The sequence below is a fragment of the Triturus cristatus genome, chromosome 7, assembly GCF_964204655.1.
Source record: "Triturus cristatus chromosome 7, aTriCri1.1, whole genome shotgun sequence".
Lineage (NCBI taxonomy): Eukaryota > Metazoa > Chordata > Amphibia > Caudata > Salamandridae > Triturus > Triturus cristatus.
Genome location: NC_140590.1, coordinates 746,189,636 through 746,210,598, shown reverse-complemented (window position 1 = coordinate 746,210,598; position 20,963 = coordinate 746,189,636). Strand labels below are relative to the sequence as shown.

Here is a 20,963-nt window from a genome sequence, read left to right as displayed (position 1 = left end):
ACCCACTCAACAGCCTATATCTCTTTCTACTGCCTCCTCTCACTCTTTTCACCCTTTGCCTGAGCACGAACAGACCAGACGATCAGAGTTCGTAAATAACTCGTTTATCCAACTCTTGCACCAGCACCAACTGGTAATGAATACGACCAATTGCTGGGTCTGTGGGTTAATGCCACATACCATTAACAAGGGTATTCCCTACCTGGTGCTACCGTACAGTTACAATGGATCGTCATGGGCATTCCAAACCATGTTTCTCTACGCTCTAGATACATACTCCCCTCGCCCACCGCGTTCCATCAGACCCATCACCAATAATAAGGCTTTGATGAAAGGAGTTGCCGATATGAGTAGAGATATTGATGCATACTCATCCATTCCCAAAGAAGAGCTGAGACCTTATGTAGGATGGAACGCGACGGGGTATAGTATTAGTCTGGGTGAAAGACAGCGAAAAATCTCATCTCCAATCTGGGTCGTACCCCACATGGGTCGGTTCTGCTTACAGGGTAATGGTCAGAATCCTAGGGCTCAACTGGGAAGAAGTGACTGTACTGAAACGTACACTTTCCCGTCACAGTTTTCCCCTGCGTTTTTGGCTGCTAAGGGCACATATTTCATCTGTCATGACCGAGCATATACGTGGTTGCCCCCTGATTTCTCGGGCACATGTTATATTGCGAACTTGCTACCGCCGACATTTACTGCCGCCTCTGACTATCACAAGACCAGAGTTGTGAGAGGTGTGATTAGTAAGGAGGACACTGCCGGTCAGGAAGCAGGAGACTTCTTCTTGGGTTTCCTGCCGTTTTGGGGACCTATGGTCAATAGTAGGAACCTGAGACAGCTGACTCGTGTGGTTGAATCCACCGTCAATGTAACGGCTGGTGCCCTTAGTAATTTGACAGCTGAGCTCCAAGCGGATCGCCTTATGACTCTGCAGAACCGCATGGTTCTAGACGTTATTCTTGCAGACCGCGGTGGGGTATGCAGGGTTATCCAATCCAGTTGCTGCATTTTCATACCAGATAATGCTCCAACAGTGTATCAAGCCATCTCCAAACTCCATAAAATATCTGAAGCCATACACGTGGATAAGGGAGATTGGTCACTGATGGGATGGTTCTGGGAAATGATATCTGCCTGGGGTTGGAAAGTTCTGATGGTCATTGGAATGATCTTAGCCATTCTTTTCCTGTTCTGTCTATGCATACAGTGTGCTCCTGCGATATGTGGCCTCTGTGCTACCTTATGTGTAAGGAAACCTGTATCGAGGGACGAGCTAAGTAATAGGATGATGCTACAGCAACATCTCCATGACTTCGTGGACATTGACCTAGACTCGGATTAAGATGAGTATAGTGATTGCCTATGTAAGGGCAAAAGGAGGGTCTGTCGTACTTTGATATTCGGAACCGCGTAGGGGACAGGGCCCTACCTCTGTCTATCTTGGTATTAGCGAACCGCAAATGGTAAATGCGGCACGTACGAGTGTTTTATGTGCCGTTCTAGCTATGAATGCACTGTGTACACGTTATTCTGCTCAACTACGCGGGTTCCATTTTGGAAGCAGTGGCCATCTTGTCATTGCCCTCACATAGGCTATGATGGAGTTAATACGGGCCTCACAGTACATGGGCTTTCCCTCTGACTTCTCTGTGACCTGGGCAGCTGGCTCTGCTGCCCCGGGTCAAACCGGTCTCACGAGCTCCCCTTCCTCCGTCCACCTGTGATTCGTATCAGGGCTTGACCCGTCATAAAACCCTTTCATTCTACACAATCCCCCGGCTAATCTCTTCCACACCTGCTTGTTCTTGCTTTATGACTTGTTTCCCAAAACAGGAGATGCTCATGTTTATTGGGGGGTCTATTTACTTCAAACATGGGATCTGAACCTTCCTGTGTAAATCATTGTGGGCTGGCCGAACTGGAATGTGGGATGGTCATCATGACTCTGCTTTTTCGTTTGTAATGTATGCCTTTATATGACCATATCGTAAACCAAGGAATGTGTGCCTGGAGCATGATATTTTGTACTTAAGGAGAAGTCCGTTCCTATGATTTTCAGCAGTCTCCTGAGAACATACACGCTGTTGTACTTCTAGGATACCTGTCATTGGTCTGCAGCCAATAAACGATTCTTTGACTTCACCCAGAAGACTCTGTGTTTCTGTAGGTCCGGAACAGGGTGAAACCCAGAAGTCATAGGGTGTGTGCCCCTGCACCGCTGGGACTAAAATACCCAGTACTTCAAAATGTTAAAGTGTACAAGTTAAGATACATTGCCCTACAAGATTCCCGTGTGTGCTCCTTCGATTAGATAAATCTGATTAATTTGCATACACCTTACTGTGTGGTGTCCATTATTGTGTGCGTTTACTGCTTCAGAGGATGTGTGTGTTGTATGGTCGCTTAACACATAGGCCTTTGGGTGCCCAGCCGCTCGTGTCACGTTACCCCCTTAGGGCCTGGAGACCCCAGGTCTTACATTGGTGGCAGCGGTGGGATATTAGGTCCTGTGACCATACAGCACCCTTCCGTGAAGCGGAGGGCGCCACAATTAAACGCCTGTTGTTTCAAAGCTTTGCAACTATTATTTGCTGTATTTATTGATTCCACTGTCCAGGCTGAGAGTGTAAAAGAATCCTGGTTAGCTGGTAACTGTCACCCATATCCTAGGAATTTCTTCCTTAGTGTCTAGGTCCCCACCTGTCAAGATGGAATTCCGGTTAGCTGACCTCGAGGGGTACTCGGTGAAGCAACTGAGAGAGTTCGGGCAGGGGATGGGGGTGCCTGGGGTGCGGAAGGCCAAAGGACCGGAACTCCGTACCGCCATTAGGTCATGGGTAGAGGCCCACCCAGAAGGGAGAGAGGATGAGGGACAGGAGGCGCCAGATGCACCTCAGGAGGAGAGCGCCCAAGAAGTACTAGACATACTTAATGTGGATATGTCTGAAAATGTGCCCCCAGGGAGACGTTCTGGGGCCAGTAGTAGGACAGGATCTAGGAGGAGCGCGTCTCCAGAGGAGTACGAGGACAGGAGGGAAGAGAGGCAATTAAAGTGGGAGCTAGCGAAATTGGAACATGAGAGAGAGAGAGAAAGAGAAAACAAGAAATGGGCAATGGAGGAAAGGAAACTGGCGCACGAGCTTCAGCTGAAAGAGTTGGAGTTACGCGCCCTCCAATTAAATGCGTCCAATAAGGACAATGGTGGCAGCATACCTAAAGAGTCTCACGAGTCAAAATTTTACCTACCCAAGGAAGTCATTGCCAACTACACAGTGGGGGACGACATTGCTAAATGGTTAGAGGCATACGAGGTAGCCTTGACTGCCCATGGGGTACCCGAGAGTAATTGGGGAGGTGGCCTATATTGTTATATACCTCCCAATGTCAGGGACACCCTGTTATATTTGGCCAAGGCGGATCAGGTCAGATATGCCCCCATGAAAGAGGCCTTACTGAAGAAATTTGGTCTTAACCCCGAGAGGTACAGGCAGAAGTTCCGTGGCAGCCATAAGCTGTCCACACAGACGTGGGTGGATTTTTTTGACTATGCCCGCAAGGCACTAGATGGTTGGGTGCGTGGCAGCGAGGTGCAGGACTATCAGGGGGTGTACAATCTTTTTTTACGGGAGCACCTCTTGGATAAGTGCTTTCCGGAGCTGCGCCAACATCTGGTGGACCGCAAGTTGATGGATCCCCGTGAGCTTGCGGAGGAGGCAGATATTTGGGTGAGCACCCGGGTGTCTCACAAGGGCCCCGGGGGAGATGGCTCGAAAGGCGGACAGGGTTTCCCCCAGAAGAAAGAGGGGGGAGATAAAAAAGTGGAGTTCTCTAAAGGAAGGGAGTAGGAACCCCACCTCCGTCCAATTCCACAAGACCCACTTACCCTGACAGGAGTCAGCAGCCAAGGATTGTGCGGTGCTACGAATGTGGGGAGATTGGACACTACAAGGAAGATCCCAAGTGTCGCAAGCGACCCCCAGCCCCAACGGGCGGGAAAAGTCCCGGGGTGAGTAGTATAGCGCTGGGGGTGGAGCTGCCCTTAGACAGGGAAGGGGAGTGGACAGGCCTGACCCTGGTTTCACTCGGGGATAGAGAGGTGGTCCCCGTAGTGTCCCTGCCCCCGAACACTGCTAAATATCAGCAGAGGGTGAGAGTTAATGGGGAGGAGGTGGAGGCTCTGAGGGACACAGGTGCCAGCATGACCACTGTAGTGAGGCGGCTGGTGTCCCCAGACCAAGTAGTCCCCGAGGAGTTTCATCCGGCTGTATTGGCTGACGGCAGTGTGAGTCACTATCCAGTGGCTCGTGTTCCATTTGAGTGGGGAGGAGTCAAATGCCTACTAAGAGTTGCGGTGAGCCCTGCCTTGCCTGTGGGGTGTTTGCTAGGGAACGACCTGGAGCACACCAAGTGGAAAGATGTCGAGTTTCGAGCTCACACAGAGATGCTGGGATTACCAGGGTGGACTTGCGTAGTCACGCGGTCCATGGCTGCCCAGCATGGAACTCACCCTGGGTTGAAGCCTGGAATCATGGCCCAACCCAACGCCAGAAGAGGAAAGAAGAAGGTGGTAGAGGACACGCCCCGTGAGATGGATGGGGAGGCCGCAGAGGTGCCCCCGGAGTCCGCGGAGGTGGATGTCGTTCCCGTGGAGGACTTGCCGACCCTTGCTGACTGGCATGTGGAAGGAGGGCCTACCCGGGAGGAATTTTGTCAGGCACAAAGGGCGTGCCCCACGCTTGAAGGCATGCGGCGACAGGCCGAAGCCCAAGTGGCCAGTCAGGAGATGGGAGGATATCATGTGTATTGGGAGGATGGTCTCCTATACAGTGAGCCCAGGGTGCCGGTACATGGATCTTCGAGGGCCATAGTGGTCCCCCAATGTTACCGGGCCTTCCTGCTGGAGTTAGCGCACGAGATTCCCTTAGCCGGACACCTGGGCAAGGACAAAACCTTTGCACGGTTCGTTCCTCATTTTTATTGGCCCAGGATGAGGATTGTCTCCGACACCTTTTGCAAGACCTGTAAGTCTTGTCAGGCAAGTGGCAAGACTGGGACTAAATTGAAGGTCCCTTTGGAACCGCTCCCCGTGGTCGGGACCCCTTTTGAGAGGGTCGGTATTGATATTGTTGGGCCCTTGGACCCTCCGACCTCAGCGGGACACCGGTTCATTCTGGTTTTGGTGGACTACGCCACTAGGTACCCAGAGGCTATTCCTCTGAGAACCATCACTGGACCGGTGGTGGCGCGGGCACTATTGGGGATTTTTACCCGAGTGGGATTCCCCAAGGTCGTGGTGTCGGACAGGGGCACGAATTTCATGTCGGCCTACATGCAGGCCATGTGGAAGGAGTGTGGGGTGACCTACCGGTTCTCCACTCCTTACCACCCCCAGACTAACGGACTTGTAGAGCGCTTCAATAAGACATTGAAGGGTATGATCCGAAGCCTGCTAGAAGGCTTGAGGCGTAAATGGGACGTCCTCCTCCCCTGCTTGTTATTCTCCTACCGGGAGGTACCGCAGAAGGGAGTCTGGTTCAGCCCGTTTGAGTTGCTCTATGGCTATCCCATTAGGGGGCCCCTCAGCTTGGTTAAGGAGGGGTGGGAGAAGACTTCGCAGAAGCTTCCCTGTGACATTGTCAGCTACATGCTGGCGTTCCGCAGCCAGATGGCCAAGCTGTGGAAGGCGGCCTCAGAGAATCTAGAGGCTAGCCAGACCGTGATGAAGGAGTGGTATGACCGCAACGCTCGGACGGTCGAGTTGGACGTTGGACAGAAGGTGTGGGTCATGGAACCTGGGGAGCTTTGCGCCCTCCAGGACCAATGGACTGGCCCGTATGACATTGTGGAGCGACGAGGCCAGACCACCTACGTAGTGGATTTGAAGACCCCCCTACAGCCCCTCAGGGTGTTCCACGTCAACCGCCTGAAGCTGCACCATGAGCGATCAGAGCTTGCTCTCCTTATGGTGACGGATGGGAGCGAAGAGGAAGAGAGTGAAGCTCTTCCTGACCTTCTAGCGGTACAAGAGAAGGCTGGTTCGGTGGAAGGTGTAGTCCTCTCCCCATCCTTGACCCCAGAGCAACAGAGGGACTGTCGCCATGTCCTGGGATGGTTCGCCTCGTTGTTCTCCCTCACGCCTGGAATCACTCATCTGTGTACCCATGATGTGGACACAGGGGACAGCCCCCCGGTGAAGAACAAGTCTTACCGGCTCTCTGACCGAGTGAAGGATAGCATCCAGCGTGAGGTGGCAAAGATGCTGGAGCTGGGGGTGATAGAACCTTCCAGCAGCCCGTGGGCTAGTCCAGTGGTGTTGGTGCCGAAAGCAGCCCCACCGGGTACGACGCCGGAGCTTCGGTTCTGTGTGGACTACTGGGGGTTGAACTCTGTCACGAAGACAGATGCTCACCCCATCCCACGTGCGGACGAGCTGGTGGACCGGCTGGGAGCAGCCCGGTACCTCAGCACCATTGACCTGACATCCGGATATTGGCAGATTGCCATGGCCGAAGGAGCAAGGGAGAAGACAGCGTTCTCCACCCCCGAGGGCCACTACCAGTTCCGAGTGATGCCCTTTGGGCTCAAAAATGCTCCGGCCACATTCCAGCGGTTAGTGAATCAGGTACTATCTGGTCTGGAGTCCTTCTCAGTGGCCTACCTGGATGACATAGCTGTCTTCAGTAGCACCTGGGAGGACCATCTGCAACACCTCCAGGAGGTATTGCAGGCGCTGCAACGCGCTGGCCTAACCATTAAAGCCAGCAAGTGCCAGATTGGACAGGGATCTGTCGTGTACCTGGGACACCTGGTGGGCGGAGGTAAGGTGCAACCCCTCCAGGCCAAAATAGAGACCATCTTGGCTTGGGAGCCCCCCAAGACCCAAACAGAGGTCCGAGCTTTCCTCGGCCTCACTGGGTATTACCGCCGGTTCGTCAAGGGATATGGTACCATCGTAACCCCCTTGACGGAATTGACCTCGAAGAAGCAACCTCGCAAGGTCATATGGAGAGTTGCTTGCCAAGAAGCCTTTGACACGCTGAAACATGCGATGTGTACCGCTCCAGTACTAGCAACACCGGATTTCAGCAAGGAATTCATTGTGCAGACAGACGCCTCAGAGCACGGCATAGGTGCGGTGCTCTCGCAACTCAACACTGAGGGTCAGGATCAACCAGTGGCCTTCATATCCAGGAGACTCCTCCCTCGGGAACGGCGATGGAGCACAATTGAGAGAGAAGCCATCGCGGTGGTCTGGGCTCTGAAGAAGTTGAGACCATATCTCTTTGGAACTCACTTCCTCATTCAGACCGACCACCGCCCCCTTCGCTGGCTCATGCAGATAAGAGGCGAAAACCCCAAGTTGTTGAGGTGGTCCATTTCCCTACAGGGGATGGATTTTCGGGTGGAACATCAGCCCGGAGTTGACCACGCCAATGCTGACGGTCTCTCCAGGTTTTTCCGCCTTAGCGATGAGAACTCCCTAGAGGTTGGGTAGCTCTCCCCTCTTTCGGCTGGGGGGGATGCGTGTTAGACCTGTCAGCCCTAGGGTGGTCTCCCCATTTATTTTGGATCGTGCCTCATTTTTTCCACCCTCATTTTTATGTTGGACTAGGTCTCCGGGCGCCTTTTCATTGCCAATCAGTGTTAAGGTGCAGGTGCTGCCTTCTCCCAAGATGGCTGCCACAGGCCCCTGCTACTGCGGAGTGGTCTTTATTAGTAGCACCCTAGCTGCCAGGAGCTGACTGGGACCCCACAACAATGTTGCGACACCAGCCCGCCTTTTTTGTCCCATAGGTAGAATGAGGAAGCTCCTGGAATGTGCTGGAACCTTCTAGAAGGGAGGTGTGGTTTTTACTTTTGCCGCCTTGGCTAGAGGTCACCTGATCTAGGGATACATAAGTGAGGGAGGGAACTTTTTTCCAGTTAGTTGGCCAGTTGGGGTGAAGCAGAGCTGGAGAATCCATGCCGGAGTTGTAGGCAGTAGGGCCTAGCCAGGGAATTATGCCTCTGAGAGTGACAGGGCTTAGGTGCTGCCTCTTAAGTGAGTGAGGGATCCTGTGAAACCCACTGATCTTGCCCAGCAGTAGGAGGACCCAGGGAACCTCTGCCCAGCCTGACTAGGAAGGACCTAGTCGCCAACTCATCCCCTACCCCCCAAGGAACAGAACCCCAAGGGCGCCAGTATCATCTGCGCCACAAAGACTGAATATTGAAACTGCAGAAGCGGAATCCTGAAACTTCATGCCAAAGCTGAATATTGCAATTTCATGAAACGACTGATTGCCTGACTGCTGGGGATCCACCAGGTACTGGCGCTGTGTCTCCTGCGCTGCCAGACCTGACCTGGGACCCCCTGCGCGGATCTGCTGTCGAGCGCGGAGCTGGCCGAGCTCCCGCTTAATTTGTGACCCCCCCCTGGTGCGAGGACCCGCAACGCGATCACCGCCGCGGCCCGTAGGCCTCAGGGACGTGTCAGTGCCAAGTCGGGGCCTGCGGAGAAGCCCGGGGCCCCGCCGCTGCCGTCGCAGCGTGAGAAGTAAGAGCGAGTGTCCGGGAGCGTCCCGCGCCGTTGCGCGCATCCGACGAAGGGCCTGGAGCGGAACCGAGCGACGAGACCAAGGTAACCCCCGGGGGCTGGGAGGTAGCGCGGCCGTGTGGCAGCCTGAGACTCGCCCCCCCCCCTGCTCCCCGGGAGTCGTGGGAAGGCCCGGTGCGCCCCCTGCCGAGTGGGAGCGACACCGCATGCAGAGACTGTGACTTTCCCCCCTCCGTGGGATTTCCCTCCGTATTTGTGAGTCTCCCCTCCGTGGGATTTCCCTCCGTAGTTGTGAGTCTTCCCTCCATGGGATTATCCTCTCCTGGGATCTGCCGTTCGCAGGACTCACCAGCGCTCAATGCGTTCTATGTCTAAGTAGCGCTGATCCTTCCTTTGTATTCAAAAGTGCTCAATGCGTTCTAGGCCTAAGTAGCGCTGATCCTTCCTTTGTATTCAAAAGTGCTCAATGCGTTCTATGCCTAAGTAGCGCTGATCATTCCTTTGTATTCAACAGTGCTCAATGCATTCTATGTTGGAGTAGCGCTGCTCATTCAATTGTATTTACCAGTGCTCAATGCGTTCTATGCCTAAGTAGCGCTGATCATTCCTTTGTATTCACCAGTGCTCAATGCGTTCTATGTCTAAGTAGCGCTGATCATTCCTTTGTATTCCACAGTGCTCAATGCGTTCTATGTTGGAGTAGCACTGATCATTCAATTGTATTTACCAGTGCTCAATGCGTTCTATGTCTAAGTAGCGCTGATCATTCCTTTGTATTCCACAGTGCTCAATGCGTTCTATGTTGGAGTAGCGCTGATCATTCAATTGTATTTACCAGTGCTCAATGCGTTCTACGTCTAAGTAACGCAGATCTGTCAGTTGTATGCATCCGTACTCAATGCGTTCTATGTCTAAGGAGCGCTGACCCTACATGTTGCATTCACAGATGCTCAGGGCGTGCAAGGTCCAAATAGCGTGTAACCTCAGTTTGTGGTCTCAAGCGCTTCATTCTCCAGTTGAGGTCCCAAGTACAAGGCGCTCCGTGTATGAGCGGCGCCTCATCTCTAAAGGGTGTCCAGCAGGGCAGTACGCTCCAAGTGCCACTAACGCTTTATCCTCAGGGTAGGCTTGGAAGTGCTCATGGTATGAGGCAAACATTATTCAACCTCAAGTTATGCTCATGTGCCTTTGTTTCTTCGTAGACACCAGTAGCGCCACGTGTGCAGGCCCCGGCCCGCAGCACTAGGGAAGTTCATACTGCAGGGATTGCTGAGGTAACCGTAATGAGATGCTGTAATGCAAATGTTAAAGTGTACAGGTAATGAGATGCTGTAATGCAAATGTTAAAGTGTACAAGTTAAGATACATTGCCCTACAAGATTCCCGTGTGTGCTCCTTTGATTAGATAAATCTGAATAATTTGCATACACCTTACTGTGTCGCGTCCATTATTGTGTGCGTTTACTGCTTCAGAGGATGTGTGTGTTGTATGGTCGCTTAACACATAGGCCTTTGGGTGCCCAGCCGCTCGTGTCACGTTACCTCCTTAGGGCCTGGAGACCCCAGGTCTTACAACGACCCTCCCTCCTCCGTAGCCACGGTAGGAGGAGACAACATGCCAAGGTCAGGCGAGGTGTCCAAACCACTGGCATCCCCCAGTTCCTCTCTCCAGTCCTGCTCACACTCCTGGTCAGCTAGAGGGTCACCTGACCCCTCCCAGTCCTCCTCCTCAGTATCTGGGTGCCATTCTGGTTGAAAAGGGGCCTCAGGAGTGAACAGGGGCATAAAAACCCCTCTCGGCGCCGGATCCGGTGTCGGTCAACACCGGTCTGGCTCCGGGTCGACGTCGGAATGGAGGCCGGGCTCAACGCCGGCCGGGGGGGGGGGGGGGCGGCGTCGAGCGTGGAAGTGGTGCCGGAGGAAGCGGCACCGGTGGAGGCGTAATCAGGTCACCCAGCGCCGATCTGGATCCAGGCCTGGATCCAAGGGGGCCCTGCGGCACCGGGGCCAGAGCCGTCGGCGGAGAAGGCCTAGGACCCCCAACCGAATCCGCGAGGCCCGAAGGCGTGCCAGCCAGTTCAGGACACACAAAGATGACGTGTATCGCCTCGTAGAATGGGTGCGGGAGTCGCTTTGGGTCCTGGAAAGGGAGGGAAACTCGGAGTTGACTCTTCGGGCTATGCAAGCGGAGCTGCAGGAAGAGCACCACCCGCACGCCTCGTCGGGTCGGCCCACCAACGAGGAGAAGTCGAAGAGCGGCCATGCTTCTTCGACTTCTTCTTATGCTTCGACTTACCCGACCCCGAGTGCGAAGACTTGGAAGACTTGGAACCGGAATGATGGTGGCTCTGCGACCGGTCCCTCGACCTCCCTCGTGACCGGGACCTCGAACACCGCGGAGCTCAAGCAGCTTTCGGGACTGCTCCCGCAAAGCTTATGGCACCCTCGACTGACAGTTGGAGCATGACTTGGTCGTGGTCGCGCTTCAGGAACAAAATGCACACGGACGTGGATCCGTCACCGAATTCATCTGATGGCAGGACCCGCATGGCTTGAAGCCAGGCATCCCTCGTGCACCTTAGGAGTTGAAGGCTCAAAAAAAGAAGTCGACAAAAGTCGAGAAAAAGTTGGTCGAAAAATGTCTGAGGTACCGCTCTTCCCGGATCTGCTCTGGCTGGCGCGAAAAAAGGAAGAACTGACGTCAGCAGGCGAGGGCGGCGTCTAAGTAGCTGCCGCGATGTCATCCCAGCGACCACGAAGCCGACGACGGACGCGGAGCCGACCGACGCCACCTTCCAAAGCGCAGAGATACTGCTAACGAAAAAACTTTCCGGATCCAGTCTGACACCTGGGGGCAATTCTAAGGTAAGGAATCTATAACTAACTTGTTTTTTTCAGATATCCGTCGCTCACAAAGTAGTCAAAAATGTTGCCAAAAGTCGAGAAAAAAGCTAGTGGCAGAGGGGTAGCTCTTCTCGGATCGGCGCTTAACCTGTGCGGAAAGAAAAGAACTGACGTCTGCGCACCTGGGTGGCACCTATGTAGGCACCGCAACGTCATAACCGATGCTACCGTCATCGACGGCATGCAGAGCCGAATTAAGCCACCCGACGTTGCGTGCAAGGGGTATTGCTCAGCAAAAGTTTCCGGATTCAGCCTGACGCCTGGGAAATTCAAAGGTAAGGAATCTGCAGCTAGAAGTCTCTATCAGAACATACTGACACCAAGCAAAAACTCAGAGTAACGAAAAAAGCAGATCCTACTTTCCTGCAATGCTTCTTTCTTTTGTAAGACCTCTTATTACTTGTAATGTCTGTACAGATACTTCAAAAAACTTTTATTTTTGAAAAGGAGGTATTGTTCAATATATGTCTATGTAACTTACTTGCTATTTCCTAACCAGATACAAGCTTGAATACAAATTCCTTCAGAAACGGGTACCACAATCACTCTTGGTGAAAAACTGATGCAGAGACACTGCCTTGCACTTTCTTCTCAAGCCTCAAGACAAGAAGCTTCTTTTCTGTGAAACTTCAATAACAAACGCTTAAGGAGTGTTTTGCAGAGACTTCAACAGTTGTTTCAGCAGACTATTTGAAAGCGACCAACTGCGTTTCCAGTGAGGATATCTTTTAGCTCTGACCAACTCATAACTTCTTTTTAGCTTAACCTTCACAGAACTGATGCCAGCTGCAACATTTCTGACAGATGTGAATATATGAAGGATCACAGGCTTGAGAAGCATATGCTACCAGCATAATGTCCTTTACAAAGTACCATACAATGTCCAGACGAGCGGAAGTGTCTGGAAGGGATGTAAAACCAGATGAGATTGTTGAAGTATGCTGTTCCAGTTTTATGTAGTACCTTGAAAATGTGGATGGGAGTTTTAATTTTTCTCATTTGTGTATGGGGAGTCAGTGGAGCTCCTTCAGGTGTGGTATGATGTGAGTTTGGTGTAGGAGATTTGAAATTGATTCTGGTTGCAGAGTTCTGAATGGTCTGCAGCCTTCGGTGAGTTTTCTTTTCTATCCCGGCATAGAGGGTGTTTCTCTTAGTCCAGCTTGCTTGTGACCAGGGCATGCGTGACAGCTTATCTGGATGCTGTTTGGAAGCTAGTTGAACCAATCACCGGTTCAAGTGAGAATTCCTTACATTATCACTGCTGACTATTGCTTGCTGTGACCTTTCCCCTAGATAAGGGTGATCAATAACCTATGACTAGAGTCATCAGTGGGAATTCTATCAATAATAATGTTTAGGCTAGTACACTTACAGCTATAAAACAAATGTAATAATCATGGGGTGCTGGCAAACTATCGTAGGACTTGGAGAAAATGATGGTCATAGGAATTGCAATAAATCTTTGGCATTTCAAAGAATGTTCACTAACAAGGAAAACATGAAAAATAAAGACAAACCGGTCCCATGTTGCTAAGAAGAAACTGTATAGAGTTCTGGACAACTTCGAAGAATCCATCCAGGACCATATTATCCACATACTCCACGTAAGCTTTCCATGTGGGAGCTGTCTCATCAGCCTTAAACAATGTGGCATTTTCCTGCAAATAATCAACGAAATAAGAAATCTTTGTTCAACAAATTTACAATACATCATAGCATACATTTAGCTACACTGTGCTAACATTCTTTTCTCTGTGGGCCCGTTTCACAGAACTAATCTGAGACAAAATATTAAACTTACTACTTTTGGTACTCACAGAATGCACTTACTACTTTTGATTAAACTTACTACTTTTGGTTAAACTTACTACTTTTGGTATTCACAGAAGTAATGCCTTCTGTGAATACCAAAAGTAGTAAGTTCAACCAAAATTAGTATGTGTAACCAAAATTAGTAAGTTTAACCATAAGTAGTAAATGCATTCTGTGAATATCGAAAGTATTAAGTATAGGATTTTGTCTCAGATTAGTTCTGTGAATCGGCCCCTAAGTGTTTGAGTTAGAGGTGGGTATAACTAGAACTGTGGGTAACTACAAACTACAAATAAAAAATGCAGCACACATTGGAAGAGGAAGAAACTAGGAGAAATTAACATATTTCTCCTTGTTACACCTTACCATAAAAGTTCCAAGGGACCACGCATCTCAACGCCCAAGGAACGCCTCCCTTGCACAGAGTAAGGTAACACACTGATATGCGCTGCAATGCATTATTCCATATTTTTGAAGCCATTCAAAGCCACACAAAGTGGCTTTGAGTGGCTTCATAAATAGGACTGGGAGGTTTGCGTCATACACAGTGCATGGGAGCCTGAGTTGGCACCAGGCTGCCAAAATGACGCCAACACAGGCAGAAAGGACAGGAATTGACCAAACTGGATAAATACAGTGCATCTGCGCTTTCTCTGTGATGCAGGGCAGCGAGAAAATTAACCAGCTACGCTGCCCTGTGCCACAAGTCCAGTAAATATGCCCCTAAGTACACACCTTTAGCATTTGACCCTCAGGATAGTGAGACAGAGCAGTTCAAGTCTTACTCAGGGAGGTAATGAGGGTCAGACATGCCTAGCACTAGGATTACTATTCAGCCAGTCATTTACTGGGAAAAGACAACACTCATTAATTCTCCAACAGATAAGTACAACAAATAAAATGAAGTCCTAATAGATTAAATGAAAACCAGATCCCTTTGGTCTCTTCTAAACTAGAGAAATGTGTCAATGAAATCTCTCTCAACTTCATCTAAAATAAAAAACATTTTATGTTTCTACGCACAAAATGGAAGGCCCAAAGTTTCACTCTGGGGCTTGCTTGCTTTACTCTGAAGAGAGGCTTTGTAAAAACTAATTATGCATGTGCATAGTTTCGTTCAGATGCGATCACACGGTTAAATACAGATGCACATAGAAGAGCTTTCTCAGTAAGTTGCATTGCTTTTAACGCTTGCACACCATACTAAATCCTCTAAGAATTTATTTTGGCTCCTGCCCGACCTGTTAAGAATACCGCTGCCAGTGGTTGATAGAAAGTGGAGGGCAGCGCGGGGAGAAACAAAATAAGAATACTTACCTGCTGGCCTCCACCTCAGTTCTCTTCTGCTCCTGACAATTCCAGGCAGTCCATGGGCGAGTGCACAGGCTCACAAACTCCCCTACGCCAATTCAGATGCTGCTGTTATGCTGGTAATACTATTACCCAGCATGAGAGAAGTGCTGGAATTGGTCTATGCTGGCTGGTTTTTAGGTCTCGCTCAGCGAATGCAGCGCATGCGCTGCTTCGCCTTGACTCTATTGTCGTCGGTTTGGTGAGTGAAGGGAGACAAAACATGTGCGCGCCCGGACAGGAGGTGTGCACGCGCACGGCGTTTCTTCTCTGTCGATTTCAGCTTTCACTTTTGCGCGCCCCCACCGCGCATTCGCACGCTCGATCTCAGCTTTCACTGAAAGGACGCTGTCCTTGAATCTTGCCTTCGCCGTCTGTCAAATCACCAGAAGGACGCTTGTTGCTGTTTGTCCCATGCTGGATTTATACAAATAAACGTAGGTGGAAAGCGTTGAAGGAAGCCGTTTATAAACGCAAGACGATAAGCATAATTTACTTTTTAAGGTTAAATCGGAAGACGCACACTCGCACCACAGGCTACCCAAATACGCAGCGTTTGTCACAAACTTCCCACTTTCTGGATTTTAAAAGATGACAAATGCCACCCACCGCTGTTGTCATATTTGTGTGGCGACCAAAGTGATACGTGACTTTTGTTTGGTATGTTCTCATCTAACTTAAATGGGCGATGGATACCGTGCTTGGAACACAAACTGCGTCGTGGGTAGGTGGTTTGTTGATGAAGGATTGCCGGGCTGGTCCCTTTCGCCCCGTCAGGGTTCAGCCAGCAGGAACCCCGGAGTCATCTGGGCAGGGTGGGTTACATTCGGCTGATCTCAGGATGTCTGCAGCATACCTGCTTTTTGTTCCCCATCACACGCCTCTGGGTAGTCTGTAATTAGCAGGAAGCTGCCGCGTGTGATTAACAGCCCCAGCGATGGCAGCCAACCCCGGCCAGCACTGCCAGGCTTTATAGCCCTGCATTGTCCTGGGCCAACACAGCGGGCACTAAAAACCAGCAAGGGCCCGACTCTTACGCCTTTGTGCCTGTCCTTTCTGCAGCTATTAGCATTTTATGCTCCCGCGACAACTGTTTGTTCTGGGCATTGCTAGGGGTGGGCGGAATTTGCGTAATCGCGTTACGCAAACCTCCGCGAAACGGTAAAAAATCTCCGCGAACATGCAGCAATTCCGCGAACACGCGGAATTGCTTGTTCGCGATGCTTTTTTCCTGTTCACAGTTGCTGTTTGCATGCTCGGGGAGAAATATCTTGCGAACACGCATTTTGAGAACGCGAACAAGAAAAAATTTCGCCAAGTCGCGGAAAGAAGAATTTTGGGCAATTTTGCGTTCTCCACGGAACGCGAAATTACCGAAATTTCGCAAATTCCGCGAGCGGAACGGAATTTACCGCCCAGGCCTAGGCATTGCCACCTCGCCTGGGAAAGTCCTTCTAACACAATCTCCGTGCCCTGTGGGGATGTCTCTCCCCCAGAGGACTCCTGCAACCAAGCCAAGCATCTTTACTTTTAAAGTTTTAACTACCTTTATGGTGGCTGGCGGAATATCAGTTCGCCAGTTGCGAATTGTTTCTATTGGCAACGACCGCTGGTGTGTGTTTTTTTAATCGTCAGAAGTGTAATGCATACAGTTACAGTTGAGTCCAGGTTGATTGTGTAACTTAAGGACTGATGCTCAGTGTGGTGTTTTTATTTAACATGTAGAAATTCAATTTTTTCCTCAAATGGTCATATAGAATCTAATGCACATTCCGCAATTGGATTCAGAAAAAACACTAGTAACTGGTCAACTGGAAATTCATCCATTGCTGGCCTATCTAGTTTGCAATGCAATAGGTCTCGCATTTACGCGAGTTTGAGCTATTGACCTTGCAAATGACAATGCCTTTTATTTTTGTTTTAGTTTTTAAAACATAAATGAAAGGCATGTCATTTACAATACTAATAGCTTAAACTCGCGTAAATGCGAGACCTATTGCATTGCAAATGCTTGTTGTGCTCAGTCAGGACCTGGACGCCTGTGTCCTAAGACAGCTGGCCAAAATGACATGCACACTTACAGTGCCCACACTCCTACTCTCTGCTGTTGCCCGTCAGGATGTCCTCACCACACTCAGACTCGGCTTTTCATGATGAAAATAAAATTATAACATTATTTTATTACCATTTTATTTTTCATGATTGCACTGCTGAGTGAGCAGTGGGCGACGTTCCTCTGCCCCAAAAGAGGAGCCGTGGCTGCCTCCTGCTCCAGACACAACCACCTAAATTGGGGCTAGAGAGCCGACCCACTTTAGGGCACTGATCTCTAAGCACACATAAAGGGAATCATGGGGCACAAGGGTGCTGTCACAGGAATGTATAAAGGAATTAAAACTGGGCCCATTGATCGCACGCATCGATTTCTGGAAGAGTGGTGTTACTCTTAAAACAGTACTATCCCTTGAAAACTGTTGAAAGTGGACAAGACCTTTCAGCACCGAGTTTAACTTTGAAGCTAACAAACATGATCAACTTTTTCAGTTGCCCGCATGGTGCCCACAACTCTTGAGATACAAGTGTGGGGGTGGCAGCTAACTCTGCAACTGCTGTATAGGATTGTAGGCAAGTTTTTATTCTTAAGAAAATAATGCTTAGTTTAAACATTTCTTCAGTTAATAACTAGGCCACAGTCAGCTTACATTAACAGCTATTTGTATTTGCACAATAATATGGCAGCAAACCTTTCTCTCTCTCTGTGTTTTTCAATTTCAGGAACCTCATAGAAAATGAAGCCTTAGCTGTGGTGTCTGTACAAATGTAAAATGTAATATTTATGTTCTCTTGAGAAAGGAATGCTCATGATGTTCCTTTCTTTTGTAACTTTTCAAGGTTGCCTGTATAGTCATTCATTAACTGAAGAACAATTGACTTACCTTTGGTAATGCCTTATCTGGCTGTATATTCCTTTTGTTTTTTTAAACTTGTTTTTATTGAAAACCGCATCCATTGCATCAGGTACACAGTACATGTATATACAGTCAAGGATCTTATGAGCAATACACATTCTGCATTCCACTTATCCCATCCTGTTCACAGACAGTCTCACCATCATGTGAGTGTGCTATTCATCTATTATAACAGTGCAATTGGAGTTTATATTTTTTATGTTCGTAGGTCCTATGCTCTTACATGACAAATAAACAACACTAAAGATCTTCTCAGCTAACAAATTAAATTCCCACCCCAAACCAACTCCTACTCCCTTCACCCCCCACCCTCGTGTGAGTGGCAGACAGGCGACCCAACCTAATTAACCTTAGTAGTAGTAGAAAGCTGGTGGCGCACTCTTAACTAGCATGTGAATCACACAGTCATGGTGTGAGAAGGTGTATAAAATGGCGACTCATCAGGGTGTGGTGAAACGAGTATGGTGCTCTGCGCACCATGCGCACTATCCGTCTCGCTCTCATTCGTTATTGTGGACACTGTGTTTAACATTTGTCCCCATTCCAGGAGATCGCACTCCGCATTATCATCAGTCCGCACTATCTTAAGACGACACTCCTTGGCTATCCCCCATTCCCGTAAGTCTTCCCGCCATTTTTGTCCCTGCAGGCGGACCTGGTTGTACTCAGTGAATAGCTATTCTTCCTTTTGCTAGGACCAGTCTCAAGAGTGTGAACCTTTAACGCATCTTTGTCCCTTTCTTAGGTATCAGAAGTACCCCCAGTATGCAGTGCTTTATAGAGACATCTATGCGCTCCGCAGTCACTCTGTTAAGAGACGGCACCACTTGGTGCCAGTACTGCTGCAGACGGGGTCAGTTCCAGACCATATGTAGAAATGTAGCTAGATCCATACCACACCGCGGGAACGCGGAAGACACCCCTGGCGTAAATCGAGCCCGGCGCTGGGGGGTCAGGTATATGCGGTGAAGGTAATAAAACTGGATTCGCTTATATCATGCATTACTGGTAGCTCTCCTCCATTCAGTATCTGTCAAAGGGGTTTGAAGGTCCTCTTCCCAGCGTGTCCTAGCCCTGTCTAAATTCGACCACGATCCACCTTCAAAGCTTTGTAAATAAGGGAGATAAGCCCACGAGTAGAGCCTGGGTCCAGCAGTCACCAATGTACTGGTCTCTTCTGGTTCATCAGGAAATGTTGTCCACGTCTCCCAGACAGTACACAATATCTTAGCATACTGTAAAAAATTTCCTGGTGGCACCTGAAACCAGGCCTGCGCATTCATAAACGTATCATTCTGGTATAAGTTTCTGGCCATCGCACAACCTCCCTCGTACCACTTTGAGAGGTCCATGATGTCTTGTATTCTCCAAAAACTCTGTAGCCACTGTAGCGGTAATGCGCTAGCTTATGGGGCTTTTTTAACCACCCAATGCACCGCCTGCTCCCAGACCTCAGTAACCTGTCGAACTATATGCGGGCACGTTTTCGGGACCCTCAAGCCCATCATTAGGAATTTCTGGAGTTGCATCCCCTCATTCCAGTTCCCCAGTAATTCCGTCTTAGCCGTGCACTCTCCCATACACCACTGCGCAGCATATTGCAGCAAACCTGCCATGTAGTACAGACGCAGGTCCGGTAACCCTAGGCCACCCCCATCCATATCGAGTTTTAAGATGTCCAAATTGACTTTGCTTCGCTTTCCAGCCCAGACCAGGGATATTAAGAGGCTATTCAGTGTGTCAAATGTCAACCTCGGGATTTCGCAAAAGGAGTCCTGGAGCCAATACAGACAACGGGGCAACAACATCATTTTTGCTAATGCAACTCTCCCCATAACCGACAAAGGTAACCTATTCCAGAACTAAAACTGATGCCTTTAGGCCACCCAAGATCATATTGGGCCTCTGGGCTATGTGCAATCTGCAGTCTAAGATACCGGAAGCTGTCGCACCTCCAATCCATACCAACTGCTGGGAGGTCATGAGCCTCCCCCCTTGACAAAGCCGTGAGTGGGAACAGTATGGTTTTCTGACTATTGATACAGAGGCCCGAGGAAGTTCCAAAGGTATAATATCCCCCAAACCATGGGAAGCGCTCTTTCCGGCTCACGTATATAGAGAAGAGCATCGTCTGCATATAGGGAAACCACATGCATACGGCCATCCACAGTCACGCTCCATGTCTCTACGCAAGCGTATCGCCAGAGGCTCCATGGCCAGGGCAAACAGCAACGGAGACAACGGGTATCCCTGCCATGTGCCCCTCCCGATCTTGATGGCCTCTGACACATGTCTCCCAGACCAAACCCTGGCCGTCGGTGCCTGGTACAAGAGTTTAACCCAGGCTATATACTCATTGTAGGAAATTGGCTCTATATATACTACACCAAAATGAGGTATAGTGTGTATAGAGTCCAGGTGACCCCAGAGGTAGGCAGAGGTTAAAGTTAGATAGAACTTTACTCTCTATTTGTGGTAGAGTGGTCAAGCAGTAAGGTAGTAGCAGACAGTGTTAAGCATTTGATGTACACACTCAGTCAGCAAATGAATTCACACATTCAAGAACTGAACTCTAGGCCAATTGTTTTTGCATACAAAAAAATATACTGTTGTTTTATTTTAGAACTAAGCAAGCCTAGCACAGGTTGGCATTAAATTCTTTTCAGGAATAAGTTGCTGAATATAAAACAGTTTGAAAATGCAATAGAAATTGTACTTTGTTTGATTTACAGGGGATGCAGTAGGTTGCAACACTTAGCAAATACAGTATATTGAAATGAATAGGCTTTTTCAGTAAATTACAGGTAAGTTACTTTTTATGTTACTTTTCTCAGGGCTGGATACCTAGATTCAGCACTGGGACAATTCCTGCAAACAGGTAAGTAAATATGTTTTGGTTATTTGTGCGATTTTTAAAGAATATTTCTAGATTTCCAAACTCCACACTTTGAAACTTTTTGGAAGAAAATTGTCAATGTTATCCAACGGAGGAAAAACAGGTTATCGGTTCACAGGTAAGTAATCGACTGGGGGAGTTAAGGTTCAGGGGTTAGACTCAGGGGTCCCCCAGGGTCAGTGATGCACTGTTGTTGCACCCTCGGCGGCATTAGGGCGGCCGGGTGCAAGGTGTTGAGGCCCACTGTTATCCAATGGGGGATAGGGGGCCTCCAGTTGGTGGCTGCTGGCAAGCAGGTAACTGGGTTTTAGGAGCAAAGCTCCTAGGGTGTAGGTCAGGGCAAATGGGGATACAAAGTAGCACAAAAGGTGCACCCTCAGCGGCAATGGGGCGGCCGGGTGCAGAGTGCTGTTTTGACGTTGGACACCCTGTTTTTTTTTTATGGAGAACCTCCGGTTTGCAAAAGCACTGCAGACAGGGAGACAAA

The 20,963-nt window shown here is 49.5% G+C and overlaps 1 protein-coding gene across 2 annotated transcripts in view; it reads right to left on the bottom strand.

The window, feature by feature from the left end:
• DNAH17 (dynein axonemal heavy chain 17) overlaps positions 1 to 20,963 on the bottom strand; it is a 14,992,541-nt gene that overhangs the window by 11,408,687 nt on the left and 3,562,891 nt on the right. The window contains exon 17 of one of the 2 annotated variants that reach the window (XM_085617470.1): positions 12,967 to 13,107. In XM_085617470.1, the coding sequence (XP_085473596.1) occupies positions 12,967 to 13,107 (141 nt within the window). The remainder of the gene's footprint in view (positions 1 to 12,966; positions 13,108 to 20,963) is intronic. The other variant, XM_085617471.1, reaches the window with a different exon arrangement.